The 22,843-nt window shown below is 36.6% G+C and overlaps 2 protein-coding genes across 3 annotated transcripts; both read left to right on the plus strand.

Moving 5' to 3' along the window:
• The first annotated feature begins 975 nt into the window (after positions 1 to 975).
• CSTF64 (cleavage stimulating factor 64) lies at positions 976 to 7,081 on the plus strand. Its single transcript, XM_086646833.1, has 10 exons — positions 976 to 1,517; positions 1,717 to 1,795; positions 2,706 to 2,880; positions 3,113 to 3,146; positions 3,235 to 3,479; positions 3,561 to 3,638; positions 4,647 to 4,682; positions 4,787 to 5,275; positions 5,870 to 6,187; positions 6,474 to 7,081. The coding sequence occupies exons 1-10, from the start codon at positions 1,484 to 1,486 to the stop codon at positions 6,600 to 6,602; spliced, it is 1,617 nt and encodes a 538-aa protein (XP_086502959.1). The 5' UTR covers positions 976 to 1,483; the 3' UTR covers positions 6,603 to 7,081.
• Positions 7,082 to 11,652: 4,571 nt separating this feature from the next.
• On the plus strand, positions 11,653 to 21,721 carry LOC147530714 (Protein kinase superfamily protein). 2 transcript variants are annotated; one of them, XM_086650926.1, is made up of 21 exons: positions 11,653 to 12,251; positions 12,374 to 12,418; positions 12,782 to 12,820; positions 13,164 to 13,334; positions 13,435 to 13,587; positions 13,693 to 13,728; positions 13,867 to 13,930; positions 14,116 to 14,206; positions 14,297 to 14,338; positions 14,461 to 14,569; positions 15,376 to 15,490; positions 15,617 to 15,666; positions 15,938 to 16,016; positions 16,329 to 16,379; positions 18,207 to 18,348; positions 18,514 to 18,558; positions 19,856 to 19,960; positions 20,051 to 20,092; positions 20,713 to 20,883; positions 21,190 to 21,282; positions 21,379 to 21,721. In XM_086650926.1, exons 7-21 carry the CDS (start codon positions 13,881 to 13,883, stop codon positions 21,481 to 21,483), a joined length of 1,290 nt encoding a protein of 429 aa, XP_086507052.1. In that variant the 5' UTR covers positions 11,653 to 12,251; positions 12,374 to 12,418; positions 12,782 to 12,820; positions 13,164 to 13,334; positions 13,435 to 13,587; positions 13,693 to 13,728; positions 13,867 to 13,880; the 3' UTR covers positions 21,484 to 21,721. The 2 variants fall into 2 exon arrangements, with proteins under 2 accessions (XP_086507052.1, XP_086507051.1); XM_086650925.1 differs by having other exon boundaries at positions 11,720 to 12,251; positions 13,887 to 13,930.
• Positions 21,722 to 22,843: the final 1,122 nt, after the last annotated feature.

Genomic DNA, 22,843 nt, shown 5'->3' on the forward strand with positions numbered 1-22,843 from the left:
TCGTGGTGGTGCTGAGATCGTGGTGGTACTCAGGTCCTGGTGGTGGTGGTGATGCTCGGTTCCTGGTCGTGGTGGTGGTGCTCGAGTCCTGGTGGTGGTGGTGCTCGGGTCCTGGTGGTGGTGGTGGTTGAAATCTAATAGGAGATTTTTTTTGAAATACAGGGCACAAGCGTCATTTGACTCATTTCAGAAATTGGGTTTACATTTCAGACTTGTTTTGAAGTCTGAAATAAGTGGACTCTAATTCAACCTATTCAGACAATTTCTCAATTCAGACAACTTTTAAGATTTGCTTAAATTATAAAACAAACCCTGAAACCTGAATTTTGACCAAATTCAGATTTCAGATCTGAAAAAAAAAAAACAAACACAGCCTTAGTGTGTTGATCTTATGTTATTGAATTTCGAATACAACTTGTTTCTGTAAAGATCCAATTCGTACGCCCACTTCAAGATTCAGGCTATTACTGAGATGAGAAGGAGAAAAACGAGATGGAATAAAACATTGTTTCTCTCTCTAGATCCGCTCATGGCGAAGGCGAAGATGAAAGTGTTTCGGATCTCCTTCAAGCCTTTCCAGAATTTGTAGTTAGGGTTTACTATCTGCTAAGGCCTAATGTGCAGGTTGAAAAGCTTTGATTTCAATGGGGTTTAGAAAGAGAGGATTACCGTTTATATTGATTGATGTCTATTAAACGCAGTGAGATAGTAGTAAAGTGAAGATTAAAAGTAGTTTGAATGTAACATATTACAATCTCTTAATGGTGAATTATGAATATGAGAATTTTTTGCCTTTAGGGTTCTTGATCATGTCACAAAGGTTTGGCTAGTAAGTTGTGTATGAACTTGAGAATTTTAATTGAAGTTGATAAAGGAGTTGTGGAATAACACCATGAAGAAAAAGAAAGAAGAAGGGTAAAATAGTCCAAAGTATTTTGGATGTGTTATATTTAACCTCTTATTAAAAAAAAGTCCAAAATGTAAAACTAGAAAAAATGGAGTCTATACAGCAAGTGGATTACAGGAATGAGTCGAAAAAGCAAATCTCCCTAAACTTGCATATATTAAATATACGAGATAATTCCAAAGGTAGATCTTAATATCTCACAAGCACAAAATAGTAGTTTCTATTCAACATGGTAGATCTCAACCATCACATCAACACCGCCTATCAACAATCGGCCAAACAAATCTAAGCTAGCAAAACTCAAAATTTGACATCACCACTATTTGTAGCTCGGCTAATTCTTTTTCTGTCACTTTTTTACACTGTTGCCCAATTTCTGTTAGTTGGTTATCCAAACGAACCCTAATAATGCCAGAACGGCAGACTTGGATTCTGAAAAATCAGCACCAGTAGCGGCGCCCCCAGACTAAACGAAACTGCTAAAGAAGAAGAAGAAATAATGACTGAAACTGGAAGAAGAAGAAGAAGAAAGAGTTTTCACAACTTCTTCTTCTTCTTCTCCTTGTAAAATTATACATGGCGGCCAACTCTCAGCACCGCTGTGTTTTCGGTTAGTATCAACTCTCTCTCTCTCTCTCTCTCTCTCTCTATTTTCTCTCTCTAGATTGATTGTACTTCTCATCTGTCTTAGAATTGTATCCTTTATCCCTCAATCATCAGGTTCAGATTGATAAAAACTGAAAATTTATCTATTTTATGATGTCTTTGATGTGTAATTTTGAATTACAAATTTTTTGTTTTTGGGGCAGTTGGGAATATCCCGTATGATACGACTGAAGAACAGCTTAAACAGATTTGCGAAGAGGTTGGTCCTGTTGTATCATTTAGGTAAAACTAAAACCCTAAATTTATTATTATAAATTTTCTTTGATTGGATTCTCATTGGGTTAGGGCATCAAAAATCTCCCCTTTACAGATTGAGTTTGAATCCAATTTCATGATTGATGAGGAAAGGTTGAAATTAGTTTTCAAACGATTACTAATATAAAACAAAGTAACTAGATTTTCCAATAAACCCTTCTATTCAACAACAGATTGCATTCTTATGGTTCTCTGACCTAAGTTTTGTGGGACTGACAGTTCTCCGAAGTCAAATGTCTTAGATGAGTTGGTTCGAAACCAAAGAGTTCTTCAGTCAGGTTTGATGTACATGGCCACATTAGCACTCGTAAACCCACTACATACAAATCCGAGGATAAGTTTTGGCTTGAGATTTTGATCACATCAGGAAAGTAAACAAGTCTGAAGTAAAAAAGCATCCGTTCGCTAGAATGCCGCTATCTTTAGACTGCTCCGACATCAACATTTGTATTTAAATTAGTTATTAGTCTACCATCTCACCTTAATCGGAAAGCGAAAGCCCCGTTATTTTATTTACAAATTTCTGAATTTAAAATTTGGACATTCTTAATCAAGTTTGGTAAAGTTTTAAACAGAATGTTGAAAATAGATTGTCTCATAATAGCGTGATATCAAAAGATTTGAATTTCAATCAAATTCCAAAATATTGACTGCCTTTTAAGTCAGATTAGTTGCTAATCTTGACTTACCTATCCTAGGACACATTCATGTAATTATTTTCAAGTAAAACGATTGAAAGACTAAATACTAATTGTTGTGCAAGAGATGAACTACAACTCTGAGGGGTATGGTTGATTGAATTCTTTCACTTCTTTTATGAGTTTTTATATGTTTTTGTTATTTTTATATGTTTATATGTTTTTTATTTGCATTCCAGATTAGTTATTGATAGAGAAACTGGAAAACCCAAAGGATATGGTTTCTGTGAGTATAAGGATGAAGAAACAGCCCTAAGTGCTCGTCGTAATCTTCAGGGCTATGAAATAAATGGTCGTCAACTACGAGTTGATTTTGCTGAAAATGATAAAGGTGCTGACAGAAACCGTGAACAGGTATTACTATCTAATTTGTATACGGTTAAAAAGATATCATTTCCTTTGTCTAAAGCTAAGAGCTCTTTAATTTCTCTAACTTCTTTATGCTACTAATGATATCCACTGTCTTTTGTTTGACTTAAATATATAATCGTGAAACTCGTATTCGTGAGACATATGCTAGGGATTTAGCCCAAATATATGTGAAAAAGAGATAAACCTTTTTCCAACTTGGCTGTCTATTTTGCAGGGTCGTGGTGGACCTGGCTTGGCATCAAATGTTGGTTAGTCTTATTCTCTCCACTTTAAAGTTTCCTTGTTCAGTAAATTATCAGCTAATCCATTTTACTCTTCCCCCGTGGAACGAAATAGATCCTCAAAAGTCATTAGGTGGCCCTGCTATTCTTGGAGATTCTGCTCTACATCAGCCAATTGGTATTTCATTAGCTTCTACGGCTGCATCTGTCATGGCAGGCGCTTTGGGTTCAGCTCAAACCAGTAACATGTCCAAGCAAAATGGTTTTCCAGGTGTAATTGGTCTGGGAAACGATCAATTAACTCATTATCTAGCTAAAATGTCAAGAAATCACTTATTTGAGATCATGTCTGAAATGAAGGCAAGCACCAATTTGGCTGTTCTTTTGGCATTCACATCATAAAACTGTTGTACATGACATTCTATTTAACTCTGATGACAGGCTATGGCTACTCAAAATAAGGAATTAGCTCGTCAGCTATTGTTATCAAGTCCGCAACTTCCAAAAGCTCTTTTTCAGGTAATCATTATGTGGATAGTTTTTCCTAACTTTCCTGATTGACATGTGGGTTATTTCTTGGTCGCCGGATCATGATTCACGGATTACAATAAAGAAGTAATTGGTTATCTTGGTAAAGTGTGAAAACAAGTTGTGCATGGGGTCTTGCTCCAGTAGTAGTGCATCCCTCCGAAAACCTAAAAGTCACAAGATCGATACTTCATTTTTTGATCTGTGCAACTAAAGGTATAAACAAAAGTAGTCTAGAATAGCCTTTGGGTAGTTTCATGGCGGTTATGAGCATATTCCCTCTTTCTCATGTATCCAAGCTATTTGATTTATGATGTCTCTTGTACTCGTGTAATCTTGTATTTAAAAAAAGAAAGGTGTCTGGCATTAGTGTCTGTTATATACTTGTTTAGCAAGAACTCTGGTGTCTGTTATATACTTGTTTAACAAAAACTCTGGTCCATGTTTTAACCGACATGACCTTGTGGAAATCTTTCCTGTATATCAATTATATTATTTAATTTCTGTATTCTGTATATTAATTTGAAATGGAATGGCCAAATTTGCAGCAGTCACAAGACTCACAACTATCGTCTGGAGGGCTAGATTAAAAATAGAATAAACCACATGATCACCATGTTGGCCCCTAAAGAATCGAATACCCTCCCGGTACTCGAATAAAAAAACAGGTTATACCATCAGAATTTGTATGTCACTTAATTTAGCCTCAACCAGCCCCAAAATTGATCATATTTACTAGGGAAAGCACACTTTATGTTGAAACTCTGTAAGGTATACTAAAGGCCTTATAAAAGAGCAATATTTTATAGGGATATGGATGAATAAGATTGTGAAATTTGCATCTTTATTTGAACTTGTTAAATGAAAATTCTTCCAAATCTCCGGGTGATGTTTTCATTGGCTTCTGCTTTTGTTTGTATTCTTCAATTGCGTTTTATTAGTAATATATGAGCTCAATTATAGGACACTTATACTAGACTATTTTCTGACTAATTGCAGGCACAGATAATGCTAGGAATGGTGACTCCTCAAGTGGTATGTGTCCGTTATCTGGATCCCCTTCCCTTCCTAACCTATGAGCTCAAACTTATTATTTGTTATCCATCAAACGTAACATGTCGTATTTTTCACTACTGCAGCTGCAGATGCCAAATATTCGGCAATCATCTGGTTCACTCTTGCAGCCTCCTTCTCATCCAGGGCAAGTGCCTCTGGCACAGAATAAACTGCCGCTTGGGTCGTTGCCTGGGATACAAGAAGGTCAATTATCTTCTTTACCTCAAAGTGCTGTGGTTAATAATCAGTCTTCGGTGGTGCCATTTCCCCAACTATCTATGCAACCTCGATTTCAGCATTCACAACAAATACATACTCAACTTCCACAACAAACAACAATGGCAGGGCAGCCTGGAGTTCCTACGGTTCCATCTATGCGACCTTTTGGTGGTTTGCCTATTAGACCACAAACTCCAGCTTTGGAAACTTCTAGTGCCGTGAAGCAGCAGCATGTGCAACCCCCTGTGCTACAGAATCGTCCACCTGGGCATAATCCTCAGTTGGGTTTTCCAATTGCAAGTGCTCAAGATATACTTCCACCCCGCCCATCGTCATCCCAACCAAATTTTCAGGTGCCTAATGCTAATGGTACACTTATTAGCTTCTTTGTAACCCTGTTGATTTCATGATAAACCAATAGACCAATTAAAAGTCATTTTTACATGAAAACTTCGAGAAAGAGTGCAAGGTGTTACAGACTTACTGAGTTACTGTAGCTGTACTTTCATCATTTTGATCACCCTGCCTGGAAGCACAGTTCGTACTATCTCGTATTTATGCATGACAATTGACAAATGCCTTCAGAAACTAAGTATAAGAAAGAAAACCTTGATCTTTTTGTTTGTGTTAATAACTAAAATAGTCTGTAGTAATTGTGGGCCGTCAGTGGTCTAAGTGAAAATAGAAAGAATACCTTGATCTGCCGATCCAACTTCTTAATAAGCTCTTCCTTTGTGATGATCATTTTCATTCAGAACATAATGAACTACAACTTATCTCTACAGGTTTTAGTATGTAGAAGTCTCTATCTGTTTCATACATTTTGAAGCCATTTTAAGTTCATTTCTTTGCGCATCTCTACACCAAGTTTTAGCTGTAAAAGAAACTCCAACAATAAATTGGGTATTTTATTATCCTTTTCTAATTCATTCCTTATTTTATTACAGCTGCCTAGCTCATCAAACTCCATGATGGTATCGAGTGTACCTGAAACAGTTAACCAGCTTGCCGAGAGACCTGCTCAAGTTACTGAGGATGTTAGAGGTAGTGGGTATTCAAACATGTCCTCCGGATTATTAGATAAAAGGAGAATGATTACGGATTCTTCAGATCCAACATATCATCCATCAAAACACGCAAGGTTAGAAGATAGACGAGACATAAACCCCCCGAACAATCAAAATACATCTACTATGGGCACAGCGGGTCCATCCCAGTCTCTAGGGACCGGGCCATCCCCTGCCAACCGAATCTCAAGCACTGAGGTAATGCAGTATTATAATAAATTAGTTTCTCATGTTATAAGTTATGTAATCTCAGTAGCTTCATAAACTAAAATTGTTAAACAGAATCTTAATTTCTGAAGATGTTGGATGACCCCATACACTGCCGAAGTCGCACATCTTTTTACCATCTCCCTGTGTGTTGAATTTTCTCATATATTGCCATTTAATAGTCATATTTATATGAATCGTGGAATTTGGTCTTGTACCAGCTTGGAAATCCTTTGGTTGCTATCATTTTTTATTTATTACCACTTTGTGCTTTCAGCTTGCACCTGAAGTTGAGTCAGCTCTACTGCAACAAGTGATGAGCCTGACACCGGAGCAGCTGAGTTCGTTGCCTTTAGAGCAGCGGCAGCAAGTTATGCAACTTCAGAAGATGCTAGCGAACAAGTGAGTCAATTTCCCAAACGGGTAATGAATTTAGTCCCCATAGAGTCTTGATGCAGGAGAAGGATGCAAGTTAAAGTCACTGAACCGGTCAAGCTCTTCCTTATTTCGCGGGGAGTCAGTGATGTTGTTCCTTCAGCAAGCCAAACAGGTGAAACATTTTTATCATTCAGTGTAAGAATCTGGAAATGCAGATCATCGTTCCTGGCTTCCGGGTGGCGATGATAATGTTCATGTAACAATATGAGAGATTGTGAATAACATATTTCAGAAAAGGGAAAGGAGAAATATTTGGGCTTCAATTCTTGCTTTTAGAGAGGAAGAATTGATACCCATTTTAGAATTTTTAACAATATAACTGTGCGCCCTGTGCTGTTTTTTTTTTTTTAATATTTGTTTATCTAGTTTGATATAATCTCAAGACTGAACTATGCAGAATAAGAACATATGTCCAATGGATTTCCATAATGATTTTCTTCTTTTTTTTGTTTGTGGTTTCCAACTTTGTGCTTCTGATTCGTCTAAATGCCTTTTATGGGTTGGTTGTAATTCCTTCAAATCAGACAAAATAAGTCAAGGTCGAGTCAGATTGATATTGGTCAGGTGAGCCAGCACTTATGATATTCACTTGCTGTATACAGGATTGGAGGTTTTATAGGTCCCTTGTTTTTGTTGAAGGACCCTCCCTCCCACGAACACATTGACTTAGGTCAGTCTACATGTAATAGGCCCTCCTTGGGATGGGTATAAAAATTCAATTTGAGGGTTTTTACCACCCATATTAGCAAGTTATCTCTCAATCTTAAATCTCTCCAAAGCTGCCTAAGCACAGTATTGTTCTTAAATTCTGAGGGTTATCTTCTTTGTTGCAGACAAGCTATGAGTGAATGAAGTTCCAAAAGTTTGTTCTTAAATTCTGAGGGTTATCTTCTTTGTTGCAAACAAGCTATGAGTGAATGAAGTTCCAAAAGTTTTAGAGAAATATCCAAAGACTCCAAAAGATAAATTTCTGGACATAATTCAGTCTCTAAAGAGGATCAAGAACATTTCCTAACACATTATTACATGTATGATGAATTATTTTGGGCGGTGTTTTGGGAAAATAAGAAAATTTCCGTGGTGGAAAATTTTAAAAGAAGGATGTGAATTGTGACCAATTTTGCGGGTGTAAAATTTTAAAGGGAAATAAAAGGGTCCATGGGGTTTAGGCCCAAAACAAAACCCAAAAACGGTTCTAGGTCCAATCTGCCCATAAAAAAAAGGTTTTTAGGTCCTTTTCAACTTTGAACCATATCTACGTTAGTCGTTACAAGGCATTGATGCATCATGGAGATGTAATAAGCACGATAACCGCCTAACTAAACTGAGAATGAAAGAGGCCTAAAGCCCGACAACAAAGAGGCCTAAAGCCCGTCGAATTTTACATTATTTATAACCTAAATTACATAGGATGAATATTGATAGCAACTGCTTCCACCGAGACTCGATCCCGCAACGACCTCATGGTCTTAAGAGGCGTGCCCAATCGTTACACCAAAGGGTGGTGGACAACTTTGGACCATATTAGCCTCAACCTAATAAAATTTATACCCACCCAATCCTTACCTTTCCCCGCCCAAACCCAAAAGAAAATCCTAACGCCCTTTCCATCACCCAATCCCAAAATATCTTTTCATTACCAAAACTGCCTCTTTCAAAACACAAGTTTTGCTCTCTCTAGAAACAGGAGTTTCAGTTATTCTTTTCCAAAATCTAGTCGCACCATACACATCCCTCTCTACAAAAATCCTTGTACTTCTATCGTTTCCTCTCCATCAATTTATTTTATTCTCGAGTTTGATACGTTTTCTTCTTATGTGGAGTGTTTTAGGGTTTCTTCTTGTGTGGAGTTGTTGAAGTTTTGAAATGGATGCTCCCTAAAAATCTGTTTTAGAGTGAAAGGGGGTTAAGATTTTGTTAATTCTCATAATGTTAAAACTAAATATCTTTTTGTCGGGGAATTGAAATTTTTACTGGATGACAAATCAATAGCACATTTTTGATACACACTCAGACAAGTGATAGAAATTATCAACAACATGAGAAATTTATTAATTGTCGGAGAATCCATTTAGCATAACGTATTTTGCTCCATCAATACCATATTATTACTTGTCTGTAATTTATTAATTTGTCACCGAAGATATTGTTTTGCTTTAACAATTACGTGTTTTGTTTGATAAATAACAAGTTATTTATACTACTTTTTTGAGAAAATTCATAACTCTTTCATGACTTGGTTAAAGGAATAAATATTATGTTGGATTGCATCTGACATTTTAAAGTATACAAAACATATATTGCAACATGGAAGTTAGTTTGTGACTGGTCTATTGGCAATTTTGTATTGTACAAAATAAATAATGTTAGTTGAAATTCATATTATTTATTCTACATTTCATGATTTTTTTCAGGCAGTCAATGATAAATTGCAATCTAGGAGAAGCTCCTACGTGTCATCCAATTTTTCCATATCTTTCAAACTAAAAATTGATTTACATTTCATTGGGGACCATCCATGAACTCGCCATTACACTCTTTTATAAGACATACTGCGGTCACACGTCTGAGATCATTCTTCACATACTTGTATAAAGCAAAATCCAAAATAACATGAGAAATTTATCCAAAATGAACCCCATTATATCATCATATTTATTATTATGTGTTACAAAATCGTTATGTAAGACAAACTATCACAAATAATGATACATAACATAACTTGCATCAACATTTTTATGAGTTGAAAATATTGAAAAAGGTTGATACAAAATGAGTTTTTTTATCAGAATATATAAAATGTCTGATCTGTTTTGGCAGCTGTAATGTTGCGAAAAAATATCTACAAAAATATAGAAGACGACGAAGATGATAACCAGGAGAAGATGGAGACGAAAACCAAAAGAAGATGAAGATAATCGTGAAGATGTACATGAAGATGCATATGAATGAGAAAAAGAAAAATTAAAAGATTTAAGGGAAAACCCTAAACCCTTTTTAAACAATGAAAGAAGATGAAATAGAAAGGGTTATTTCCCAAATAGCTCCGAACTTTGTGACCGACTTCTTGCCTAACTCCTAATTTTATAAAAAATTCTCAGATGACTCCTTTTTTCAGTTACCGTTAGAATACCGTTAACCAGCCATAAACTATCTCTCCTACATCTCATCACCTCTCTCTGCCACCTCATCTTCTCGCCACTTCATCGTCTTCTCCGGCGAAGGTCGCCGACCGACCAATTTTCCGGCCGACGACCTTCAAATATTAAAAAAAAATCATTATTTATTTATTGTTCTCTCCTTTTTTTTGTTGAAGTATTTTTTCTCTCCCTCAATTTTTTTTATTTTCTCTCCTCTCTCCCTCTCTCAATACTCCGGCGAAGGGGTTTCCCTTCGCCGGACCTAGGTCTGCTCACAAACGGACCTTAAATGTCTGTTCGTGAACATATCTGTTCTGTTCACGAACTTATCTATTTTGTTCACGAACATACCTTCAAGTTCTGTTCATGAACAGACCTAGCTCCGGCGAAGGGAAACTCCTTCGCCGGAGTATTTAGAGAGGGAGAGAGGAGGGAAAATAATAATAAAAAAATTTAGAGAGAGAAGAGAGAAAAAAAAATTTAAATATTTGAAGGTCATTGGCCGGAAAATTTCGTCCAGAGCGGCTGAAAAACAGACAAATTTCAGCCGAGCCGACTGAAGTTTGTTGTCTTTTTCATTCGACCCAACTGAAAATCCTTTACTAGAACAAAAATGATCTAAAACCCTAAAAATGTTTGTTCAACCACAGTGGAAGACAAGAAAAATATTTTTCTTTAAATGAGAAATATTATTTTCATTATATATGTCTTCGTTTAAGTTGATATCTTCGTTTAAGTCGATGCCCTCATTTAAGTCTATGTTTTCGTTTAAGTCGATGTTTTCGTTTAAGTCGATGTCTTTGTTTAAGTCAAAGGACTCTTCTTTCTTGATGTAGGTTGCCTCCTTCTTTATTAATAGTGGTTCCTCATCCGTGAGATCTTGAGGCATCATTCAAAGCTTGTAAACGAAGACAATAAACTTATGTATTTTGCAAGCTATTCAATACTAATGGTGATGTTGGTAATAGTGATCGATATTAGGGTTGAGTTGTTTATGTGAAACAAAACTATAAATGAATACAATATTAAATTTATTATCAATTTTTATTCAAGTTATTATATTTTAGCATTATTTATTAAAGGGAGAATTTGACATACACCCCCACTATTATATGAATATTAGGACTACACCCCCACTTTTTGAAAACTTTTGATATACACCCCCACCTGGACGGAAACCGTCAACTCAGAGTTAAGTTGGGTGTGTGCGAAACAAAAATTTTCGCTTTGACCTTTTAGCTTGTCTAAAATAAATAAATTTATAAGACAAAAGGTAAAAGATGATCGCTGGAGGGCAAACTGAAAAATTTTGTTTTTTTCAAAAAATTGGGGTGTAGTCCAAAAATTCATATAATAGTGGGGGGTGTATGTCAAAATCGCTCAAAATATTTCAACATCTACAAAAGGATAAAATCGTCATGGTTGGCGCGTGTGTTTCACACACACCCAACTTAACTTTGAGTTGACGGTTTCCGTCCAAGTGGGGGTGTATATCAAAAGTTTTCAAAAAGTGGGGGTGTAGTCCTAGTATTCATATAATAGTGGGGGTGTATGTCAAATTCTCCCTTTATTAAATGATCCTTATAACACTTTCCTTAAAATTTGATAAAGGAAGAACAAATACATATATTGACATTTCTGACGCACTGCCTATACCAGATATCGTTTTTCCTATACCAAGGACCCTACAGGAAGGTGACGATGAGACGGTTGAGATCCACCTTGTTAGATTAAAACTACTATTTCAAACTATCTTTAATATCTAAAAGTTTCCTTGTTCTAGAATTCTCGATAGATTATATTTTCGATATATAATTCGGCCTGATCTATGTTGCCCCTAACCGTAATTTATGACAGTACAACAAGATTTTTTCTTTTATTCTTTTTATTATTTTTGTTTTAACTTTTTTTTTTTAATTTATATATTCCATTCCAATTTGTGGTTTATTTTTGTTGAAGTATTTTTGTGGTTGTTCATTCGAATTTTATCATGTATCGTGGAACACAAAAAAAAAATCGAGGAAGTAGATAGAAAGAGAGAGAATCATACTCCGTATCTCTTACTCGCAGTCGGAAAAATGTCAATCTTTCTCCCGCCATTTTCTACTTCACTTCTCACCAATTTGAAACCCCATTCTATCTTCAACCTGAATCCTCTTACATTTTCACCTCAATCCGACACATTCTCCCGCAATTCTCTCCAATTTCCGGTCATATACCGCTCCAAACTCCCGCCACCGTTTGCTACTTCCCGTGATATCGATACATTCACAAAGTATTCCGGTTATGTATTTGAAAACATCGATTCTGAAGCAGAAGTTTTACTAGAATACAATCCTTCGAAGATTGGTGAAATTTACAGGAGTAAGCCATTTCTTCTTTTTCGTCGACTTGTTCAGATTGGTACTACTTTAGGAAAATGGCTTACACTTCGGTATATCGATAACCTCACCGATCGATCCGATGAGATGTTTAAGGTGATTTTTTTACAATCTTGATGAAACTCCTTTTCTTTCCTTTTACTAACAATTTGTTTTAGTCTCTCAGTAGTTAAAAAGTTAGGGTTTCATGGAAATTAATGTACTTTTTAATGTTACAGATTAGGGCTGCTGAACTTCGGAAGATACTAGTTGAACTTGGTCCTGTAAGTTTTCTGATCAATGATATCTTACTAGGGTATTCATTCATCTTGTTTATGGACTTGGCCAATTGGTTCAAGAAATGATATTCACACTTTTTCTAGTTTTGAATTTGTCCAAGAACTAGGCATTAAAATTCCTCGAAATGTGTGCCATCTTAAATAGTAAACCATTAAATCAATTAGAAAATAATGAGGAAACAAAAAAGTCGAATTCGATGCTCCATCGCCTTGCATTGTGTAGCCACACTTGACCTTGTGGTGTGGGCGGTGCCAACTTTGCCTTGTGTGGTATATCAATTTTGTTGTTAGTTTTTTCCTTAATATTGATGAGTACTAATGTTTTACTAAAAGATACCCTTTTTGCAGGCATTTGTAAAAATTGCTCAAGCTGTTTCATCTCGAGCTGTAAGTTAGCATTCTCTTTGTCAGACCAGTTAAATGTTTGTACTTACTAGTTATTACTAGTTACTAGAAAAGTTTTCAACTACTCGTGGAATGTTATTGCAGCAGTGAAAAACCATCAAAACGTTTCCAATTTTGTTGTTGGAACAATGTCAAATTTCCCAGAGAAGACATTAAACCCTGAACATAAAATGTAAATAAAAAGGAACCCGCTAGAAGAATTAATTGTTTTAGCACACCCTAGCATTTCTATTAAAAAGTTTTTGTAATGGTTATTGCTTCAAATTACTGTCCCTGCATGTTTTCCAAGATCATTCTGGCGTAACGTGGCAATTGCTTTATGTAGGATGTCATACCACCTGCTTATCTTGAAGAGCTTTCACTGTTACAAGATCGAATAACACCATTCTCATCTGCAGTAGCTTTTAACACAATAGAAAAAGAGTTTGGGTTACCCCTAGAGATGGTTTTCTCTGAAATATCTCCAGAGCCTATTGCTGCTGCGTCTCTTGGGCAGGTTCGTTCATGTCACCTAGGAATTCAGACCTGTATTGATGGACTATTCCCAATTGGGCCAATTTTATTCAACCTATATTTGTTATATTTCCGCCTTTTAGGTTTACCAAGCTAAGCTCCGTAACACTGGAGAGCTTGTTGCTGTCAAAGTGCAGAGACCTGGAGTTCAAGCAGCAATTTCTTTGGATATTTTCATCCTGCGATTCCTTGCAGGACTAGTTAGGAGAGCTGGCAAGTTTAACACTGATCTTCAGGTATGTCTGCTTGATCTAAATATACATCTTTGGCCCTGTTCATGTAAAGCTAGGCTCATCACATATGCTAATGTCATCTTCAAAGTACTATCCTCTTTCTTGCAGGCCTTAGTCGATGAATGGGCATCAAGCCTTTTCCGGGTAAACGTTTACCTCCTTTAGTCACATATGAATTTTAAAATATATATGCATCTATTTGTTCTTTTTCTGGCCCAATAATTCTCTCCTTTGCCCTCTTCACTGAAGATCCATATTCTTAGAATTTCACATTGAATACAGGTAAATCACATTGAATGCAGGAGCTGGATTACAGGGAAGAAGCGAAAAACGGACTGAAGTTTAGGTAGGCTATCTGTCGATCATTATTACTAGACTATCTTGTCCCTCCCTTGGTTCCACACATTCAAAAAGTTGTTGGGTTGCAAAACACAGTTTGCTTGATATTTCCTGGATAAGATATATTGCAACTCTGTAAGATCTAATAACATGCTGCTTTCTTCCATATACGTGTGTCACATGGGTAACCAGGGAGCTGTATGGGAGCCTAAAAGATGTATTTGTACCATACATGTACTTGCAAGAAAGTAGTCGCCGTGTCCTTATTATGGAATGGGTGGAGGTATTCCTGGACCAATCGTTGTTCTTTTCTACTGATTCTAGATACTACACATTCAAATTTCTTGCTCATGTAATTTTTCCTTGCTTATAGGGGAAAAGGTTGACTGACGTGAAGGATCTTTACTTAGTTGAGGTCATAATGCCAGAAACTCTCATCCACTTTGTTCTTTCTTTCCTTTTCTTTTATAACTTGTCTTCAGTAAGTATTTTGCAGCTTCACTTAAAGCTGGTTTCTGTTTTTTTGGCGTTTGACAGGTAGGAGTATCTTGCTCCCTTTCTCAACTTCTAGAATATGGTTTTTATCATGCAGATCCCCACCCTGGAAACCTTCTACGGACATATGATGGAAAGCTAGCTTACTTGGGTATGCTTTACAAAAGATGCACGCACTCGAGCCTTAAAAAACAAGTGTGCTCACCTTGTATGCTTTTCCTTTGAGTGTGGCATATTGGAACTTCCTAAGTACCCATAGGTCCCATACATTAAACATCCTAAGAGACTCTTTCTTTTGATAATCTTGTTAGGGTATACTGTTAGGATATATATCATTAAAACGTATTATAGTAATATACCTTTTGAGGAATATATATTAGTACAAAAGAACCCAAACCTAGTGGCATAAACCAGAATGCTACATTACCACATCATTTGTGAAGATCCCTAGGGTTCAACCAGATCATCAAATATTTTTCTGTTCTGTTCTCAGATATGGCTTAAGTCAGATATGGGGCTTGTCGAAAGCCTTGTAGTGATAGAGGTCTTGGTGTCTTGCGAAGAGGCTCACACAGGCCACAATATTAATATAGTTAGCACCAAGAACAGTTAATCAGTGTTATTTAACTAAAAGTCTAAAACCAACGTTAGATTTGCAAAATCGACACAGTTCTAAAAAATATAAAAATAACTAAATTGTAGATCAATTTTAATTCCTTATTTCACCAGTTTACTTGGGTAGTGCCGAGTTGGTTTGCTATGCTGATATGGTCACATCAGATGCCCACTAAGGAAATTAATCGCTCTCTGAAAAAAGTAGGTCAACCTCTCTTAGTCGATTAAGTAGCGAATACTTGGAGGATTCGCGATTTAGCTTACATCTTTTCGATGAGAATGTTTCCTTACTCAGAATGTTATAGAGTATTTTACTCAAACATTTGTTTCTTCTGTTATCAGACTTTGGCATGATGGGTGAATTTAGGCAAGAGCTCCGAGATGGATTTATTGAGGCCTGTCTTCATCTTGTAAATCGTGATTTTGATGCATTGGCTAAGGATTTTGTCACTCTTGGGTATCAACTATTAGTTTAACTGAATCCTTATTTTACGAAGTAGAAAACCTTAAACTTATTGAAAGATGAATCCTGTGCTGAACTTCGTAGGGTTAGCTGTGACTGACTCATGGTATTCTTTTGCAGGCTTCTTCCTCCTACTGCACAGAAGGATGCTGTGACAAAGGCTTTAACAGGTTTTCATTCATGAGATCTACTTTCTACAGTATACAATATAAAGTTGTATTGTATATCATTTGATTGTTTAAAGTTTCATCCGATCTCTGCGGCCCACTTATGGGCGAGGTCATTGTACTTTTTTTTTCAGTTTTTTGAACAAAAGGTTACTGTATTTTCATTTGCATTCTTAATGTATATTTCGTCAGTTAGCTACAATATCCAATTAAGGTCTTCGATGTCTGTAGTATTTCGCTTTACTATTTAAGCCCTTCTGTTTTGTTTGTTCAGATGTATTCCAGAGTGCTGTTAACAAAGGAGTTCGCAACATAAGTTTTGGAGATCTGTCAGGAAATCTGGGGCGCACAATGTATGATGTTTATATCTACTTATTTCACTTATGCTGATTGAGACATAATGGTTATAGTTCTTAGGGACTATTTTGTGTCCTTTCCTATACCTATGGGAGACTGGGAGGTTTGTGTATCACTATCGGAGGTACTGTGGTGGATGTTTAAGTCACCGAATGCTTATTTAACTGCTTCATACTAAAGCTGAGTGCAAAAATATTATATTCTATTTCTTTGAGAGTTGAGTCAGCTACTCAGCTCCTCCGCACCTGTTTTAACTTGTAACTCCTCCCTTTGTGATCGTAATACTTTTTCTTTATTCGGATTCTCAGGTACAAGTTCAAGTTTCAGATACCTTCATATTTTTCTCTTGTCATTCGAAGGTATTACAGTGGAAAGTAAAACTTCTTTCGTGATTCTTAGGTATTACAGAAGAAAGTAAAAGTAATTTTAGGCATTATTTCGTGATTCATAGACTTTGTGGCCTTCTTATTTTCCCTTTACCCAACCAATGTTTCAAAAAACGGTTGAGGCGTACTGTCACGGAGTAAAGTTTCGGCTCTTACTTTAGCACCATCTGGCACTTGTCTTAGTTCCCTCCTAAGCACAAGCTTAGGCCCTAATGTCACGGGCCATTTTTGAGACGCAAAACGCAGCAGCCTATGTGGGCCGGACAGCAGCTACCGCAGCCCAAAACAGCAGCCTAGACAGCACCATACACTTGGAGAAATGCCATCTTGGACTGGGCTGCCTTGTACGTAAGGCTAGAGCTTAGTTTGGCACACTTTTGGGCTAGGCCCAACAGCCCAAGGGACCTTTCTAGAGATGGTTGGGGATATTTTAGAGAGAACTCTCTAGAGCACGGTGGAGACTCAAGAGTTATCCAAAGAAGTCTAGAGAATTCCATCGACACACTTCCTAGCCATTGGATCTTTGCCATTAGGGTCAATCTTAGCCATCCATTGTACATAATTACTAGTATAAATAGGGGCCACCCCCTTCATTTGCAAGCATCCAAGTCAGGAATCAAGCATAAGAGTGATAGGTTGGAGTGACTTGGGAATTGTGCCCACACTTGTAATCTTTTGAGTTCTTAAGTAATAAAGCTTAAGTTCCTTTTAAGTGTTCTTGCATACTTTGAGCTTACCGTTCTTGGAGCATCCTTAGTGTTGGAATAGCCTAGTTAAGTCAAGGTTACTCTAAGCATTTGAGGTGAAGGCTTAGACTTGTGCTTAGGAGGGAAGCTAAGACAAGTGCTGTGTGTTGAAAAGTATAGGCCAGACTTTTACTCCGTGACACTAAACCTTCCCTCTTATATGCCTATGTAACCTTGACTAATAGGCAACTCCAATACTAAGTATGCTCCAAGAGAGTTAAGCTCAAAGTAGGCAACAACACTTAAAGAACTTGGTCTTTATTGATAAGAATTTAAAGATTACAAGTATGCTTTTGGACACAATTCCCAAGTCACTCAACCTTGAACTCTAATGCTTGAATCCTCACTTGGATGATTACAAATGAAGGGGTGAAGCCCTATTTATACTACTAGCTATGTACAATTAACGGACAAGATCGAAACACATGGAAACGGTCCAACGGCTTGGAACAATGTAGAGATTTCTGTGGAAATCTCTAGAATGCTTTGGATAACTCTTAAGGCTCCATCATACTCTAGAGAGCTCTCTCCAAAATATCTCTAGAAAGCTCCTTTGGGCTGGGCCAATAAGTGTGCAACATGGAACCTTCCCTTATGTAAAAGGCAGCCTGGCCCATGCTTGTTGTTTGGCTAAGAAAGCTGCTGTCCCGGGCCATGGTAGCTGCTGTTTGGTGCTCCTAAGTGTGGGCCGTGACAGTACGCCTCGAGGCGTATGTATATTAGGCCATTATCGAAGTTTGTGTTTTTGAATCCAATAACCTCTTTAGAATTTTTTTGTTTTGCTTTTCACTGTTATTTTCGAGTTGTTTGGCAACACTTCAGACTTTATGCTATGTTTTTACATAATTGATGTCATTTCTTAGGAATTTATTTTCCGGATTTTACGCATCGAGGCGCGCTTCGAGGCACCGCCTCGCCTTGTGAGAGCGAACCGCCTTGAGGCGTAAAAACGTATTTTAGAACCTTCCACACAACCGTTGATTGTAACTCCTTTCTGAGGCAAGTAATTTTGCTTTTGTTTTTTCTTTTCTTTTCCTTTCCTTTGGTGTCTCAGTCTTGCTGTTTTAGAGGGAATTGCGATAAGTTTCAACCCCAAATACAAAGTTTTGAGTAGTTCATACCCATGGATTGCAAGAAAAGTACTCACTGACAGCTCCCCACAGCTAAGGTCTTCTTTGCAAGCTCTTCTTTATGAGGTAAATATTTCTATATTCATCTGACCATATGAGGGTTATTTATTATTTTATGCAGAACCTACTTTTCTATATTATCCATATACCATTTTAATTCTTCTGGTTGTTGATGTCGTGGTTTTAATGTTGGCTAACATCTCAATCTTTAAATATGTTATTGGTAACCAGGAAGGCGTGTTCAGAATTGATCGTCTAGAATCTTTATTAACTGAAGTGAGGTTCCTTCTTTTCTTCCTCTATTTGCTTAAAAATGAAATTCTCCTTTTATGTAAACAGTATACTGCACCGGAAGGCCTGAAGGCAATGACAGGGAAATCACCAAATTATTACCCAAAAACATGCAAAAACCCAATATAATCTCATGATGCTACTATCATTCACTATCAGATAATTGTCACAAAAAAAATCACCCTGCAATTATATATGTAGATCCTAAGTGCTTAAAATTTTTCCAAACTGTGATTTGTTTCAAGTGCAAAGCCTTGGATTCTTCTATCAGAGAGACATTGATTGTTACCAAATTCTACTTCGAAATAAATCCAAAACGTGTTAGTGAACAATGTGATGAAAAGATCCAACAAGTTCCCAGGACCAATTATGTGTAGAAAGCATAAATACTTGGGTTACTTGTTGGTCCAATCCCAGATTTACATGATCTTCAATATTCCTCTTCAGTGAAAAAACCCGTATTATGTTGCACTTGTAAAAATTTCACATCCTAATAAGATTCCTGACAGACACATTCATGTACTATACTATGATTCTCTCACACCCACAACTCAAACACATAAATATATGGACATACACACACACAGACACACATTTATCTGAATATATATATAGATACAAGGTGTAGCCAGTAGGGCACATACATTTCTATGTTTCACATTACGCTAATGAGCATTTACATTATCTAGCGAGTCTCACGGTTGTGCATATAATCTTCCTTAGTGCATTACGGGAGCGTTCAAGGAGAGAGAGAAATAAAAAAAGCGACTCCCCAACCGATGGTTAATCGACATCGGCGAGCCAATTTAAGATGAGGTTTAAATAGGAAATATAGAGAGGGAAGTTGTTTTAAAAGAGAGGAAAGAAAGGAGAAAATTAGAATTGAAAAGTTATCTGACGGAATAGTTATGTAGAGGATAATTTTGGGAGTTGGTCATCTTCTGATAGCCAATATGGTGAGTTGGTCATATTTACGGGCAAAATTAATTACCAAAGATAACTGAACAGAATTGAGTTTTAGGTCTTTCATTTTGCCTCTAATTTGTCAAAGCATCCTTCCGTCCATTTTGTTCTTTTAATCTGGACCTCTGAAGATACGTTGAAGAGAAAGTTTTTCGCTGATTTGTTAGATAGATAAATCTCAACTGTAATGTCTTTGCTTAAATCAAATCCGAATCGCTAGTCAAGAAAATACAAAACAAGCTATTATAATATATACATAAATTGCTTTTAGTATTTCACAATCTCATACCCTCCAGAACCTTGTATACTCTTGTGGCAGTCGCTTCGTGTAAAGACAGAGAAGGCTTTTGTAAATGAAGAAGCAGATGAAACTGATGCAAGAGTGGTGATTAAGCAAATCCTTTCTTTTACACTAACGGAGCAGGTATCAAAAAACTCGCATGAATTTCTTTGTTTGCTTAGTCAAGCCAAATAGCCAATTGTTCAAGTGATTCTAGTAATATTACTGTGACAGGGCGCATTTGTGAGGGAAATACTTCTGCAGGAGCTAGCTAAGGTATATTCTTTGAGTTTCTACAACATCTAAGTTGGAATGCCTAATCCCTCTGGGCTCTGGATGAGCTGATATACTAAACATAAGGAACGTCACTGATAGACATAAATACGACCACCTTTGACATATTCATGCACATGTCCCTTAGGATTAGATCCTGATCTATCAAAGAGATGATAACCTAGATCAGCCCATATTCAGCATCAGTGCTGGATCTTGGTCAAAATGGTTCAAATAACTAGACAGAATTGCCCCAGAAATGTGCACATCAAAATTCTTTTGGCAATCTAGCCTGGCAGCTCGATAAGAAGCTTTGTAAATTCAGGTCACCCATAGAAAATATTGCATAATGGGCTCCAAACTGGTCTTATCACAGACCTGCTTATGTGCTATTGCAAACCCAGTTAGTAGGCCCGGAAGAAATCAAAAACTTCGACTGAACTACCATTCTGCGCTCAATTAGTGAATAATGTGAGACTTCCCTTTGCCCATCTGGGACTATTCTCTCACAACATATACTACTGTCTTCCATCACCTATAGGTATTATGCTGAATTTATAATAATCCTTTGTTGAAGTGTTTTGTTTATCTCAGCTGGATTTCGTTATCACAAATTGATACAGGGTCTGGATGCGCTTGGGCTAGCAACACTGAATTCTGCTACTTCAAGGCTGCCGTTTGCTGCCCCAGTTCCATTGATCTCAATGAACGACGAAGATGTCAACAACTTGAGAAACTTGCAGCGTCTCATGTTGTTGTTCTTAGGATTTGAAAAGAACCAGAACCCAATCCAGGTAATTAATTGACTACATATTTATTTGATCTCTGAATGATTTCATCACATTTTGAGCACAATCTCATCTTCTCCTTGAAGTTTCCGAAGTTCAATTTGGTAATCTGGTTTCCAGCTTTAGAAATGTAAAACTATTAGCAGTTAAAAACAGTGTTCAAGAAACGGTCCGAGTGAGTTGCTATTGCAGTACTTCTTCACTAAAAATTCGATTTAAATAATTGCAACTATGAGTTGATTTGCAAGTAGCAGCAACCATTTTTACCATTATCTGAACATGATCAGAGTTTTTATTTTTATTTTGAAATAGGAAGCGGGAGACATGAACACATATATGAATCAGAATCAGATAACTTCCGACAACGTTCAAGAACTTCTGCCTATTCTTTCTGTTATTCTGGAGGCAAGGAGATTATTTCATAATTATCTTCAACTTCTCATAGATCGAACAATCGTAACATTTTCATGTTCATCAACAGTAACTGTTTTTTCTTTGCAGCTGCCACCAGAGTCTCAACAGCAATTTCTCCTTTTACCTGCCGATCTGGTCAGAAGGTTGGTTTCCCGTTTGACTGCAAAAACGATTCGAAGAGTTCTTCTCTGAAGTGAATCAGGAAAATTTATTTCTATCTTCGTCTTACTTGAACTCTTAAGCGGTTTCCTTGTTATATGGAAGTCTCAACATATTATTGGCTGCATTAAGTAAGTAATAATAACTTTGACATGTTATTCCTTTATCTTGTAGATTTATGTTCATAAGAAGTACAACAAACATTGGAAAATATATACAGTTTTTGCAGCTTCTGACTGTTACATGTCATGGAACTGCTGCATTTCTATTACCTTTTTGTTCATTTAGTTTTCTGAGTTCTATGTTCAAAATTTTTATGGTTTCGCGATCTAAAAGGTTGCTTTCCGAAAAACTAATATATATATATATGTCAATTAGGATTTATTATAGAGATATTTCTAAGGTGAGATCACTGTAGAAGTTAGAACAAGTGTGGGACTGATATTTGAGTATTCATACTATAAAAATTAACATGTGTTATTAGCGAAGGCGATGACCTTGTAATTACCTTTGGTTGGAGTGGTTGCTAAGTTGTTTTCCACCCTAGGTCAAGGGTTCGAGACACAGATTCATACTCCTTAAAGTATGCTGACATTTACAGAAAAAGAAAGAAGTGTTCGATTTGATATTGGTTGAGTTTTAGAAGCAAAGAGAAGGTTAAAAGCTCACCGGAGCTACAAATATGTGGAAGAATTGCAATAGGTTCTTCAGAAGATAGGTGGTTTTGTTTTCATGGTATGAATCTGAATCAAATGTACCCAAAGTCCATTGGGTTTAGTCATTCACACGATACAAAAACAAACAAACACGATAAATAAATGTGGTCTCAAATCATGATTTAGAATCTGATTTGGTTTGACTTAGAGCATCTCCAATGCAAAACTCAAAAAAATCTCTATTCGTCCTATTTGTCAAGTTCCAATTGAGATTCTCAATCCTAAGTGTCGAAACTAAAGATCCTCAATTCTTGTATGTCTCCAATGCAACACTCTAAACTCTTTTATTTTACTTACGTGTCATGGTTATTTTTGTAAAAAAATAATTAGTTATTTTGGAAATAACGAAGACTTGATTTCTATTAGTTGAAATTTAAATATTGATGAGTTGGACAACTAAAGATATCTCAAGAGGACACTTTGAAAATAGAGTGTCCTCTTGAGATATCTCTATTCCACTCTCGACACATCATCTTTGAGATCTTAGTTGAGTTTTGCATTGGAGATGATTTTTTAAGAATATTTATATCCAAACATATCTGGAAACTCTAACTCGTTTTGAAACTGTTCAGTAAACCACCATTTACTGCTTCTGCTTTAGCATCTAGATGGAGTCGGTTTAATTACAAAATCTTGCTACTCGCCTGAAGTAGAAAAAGGCAGACATATTAGACCGA

Source organism: Eschscholzia californica, unplaced genomic scaffold (assembly GCF_041429995.1).
Source record: "Eschscholzia californica isolate CP2 unplaced genomic scaffold, dmEscCali1.0.p SCAF_6, whole genome shotgun sequence".
NCBI lineage: Eukaryota > Viridiplantae > Streptophyta > Magnoliopsida > Ranunculales > Papaveraceae > Eschscholzia > Eschscholzia californica.

Excerpts from the sequence above, each read along its gene's own strand:
- LOC147530714 (XM_086650925.1), top strand. The coding sequence starts at position 11,853 with ATGTCAATCTTTCTCCCGCCATTTTCTACTTCACTTCTCACCAATTTG. Across the intron at positions 12,821-13,163 it reads AAGCTGTTTCATCTCGAGCT|GATGTCATACCACCTGCTTA; the intron begins GTAAGTTAGCAT and ends TGCTTTATGTAG. Across the intron at positions 13,729-13,886 it reads GGGCATCAAGCCTTTTCCGG|GAGCTGGATTACAGGGAAGA; the intron begins GTAAACGTTTAC and ends CATTGAATGCAG.
- CSTF64 (XM_086646833.1), top strand. The coding sequence starts at position 1,484 with ATGGCGGCCAACTCTCAGCACCGCTGTGTTTTCG. Across the intron at positions 1,796-2,705 it reads GGTCCTGTTGTATCATTTAG|ATTAGTTATTGATAGAGAAA; the intron begins GTAAAACTAAAA and ends TTTGCATTCCAG. Across the intron at positions 3,639-4,646 it reads TTCCAAAAGCTCTTTTTCAG|GCACAGATAATGCTAGGAAT; the intron begins GTAATCATTATG and ends GACTAATTGCAG.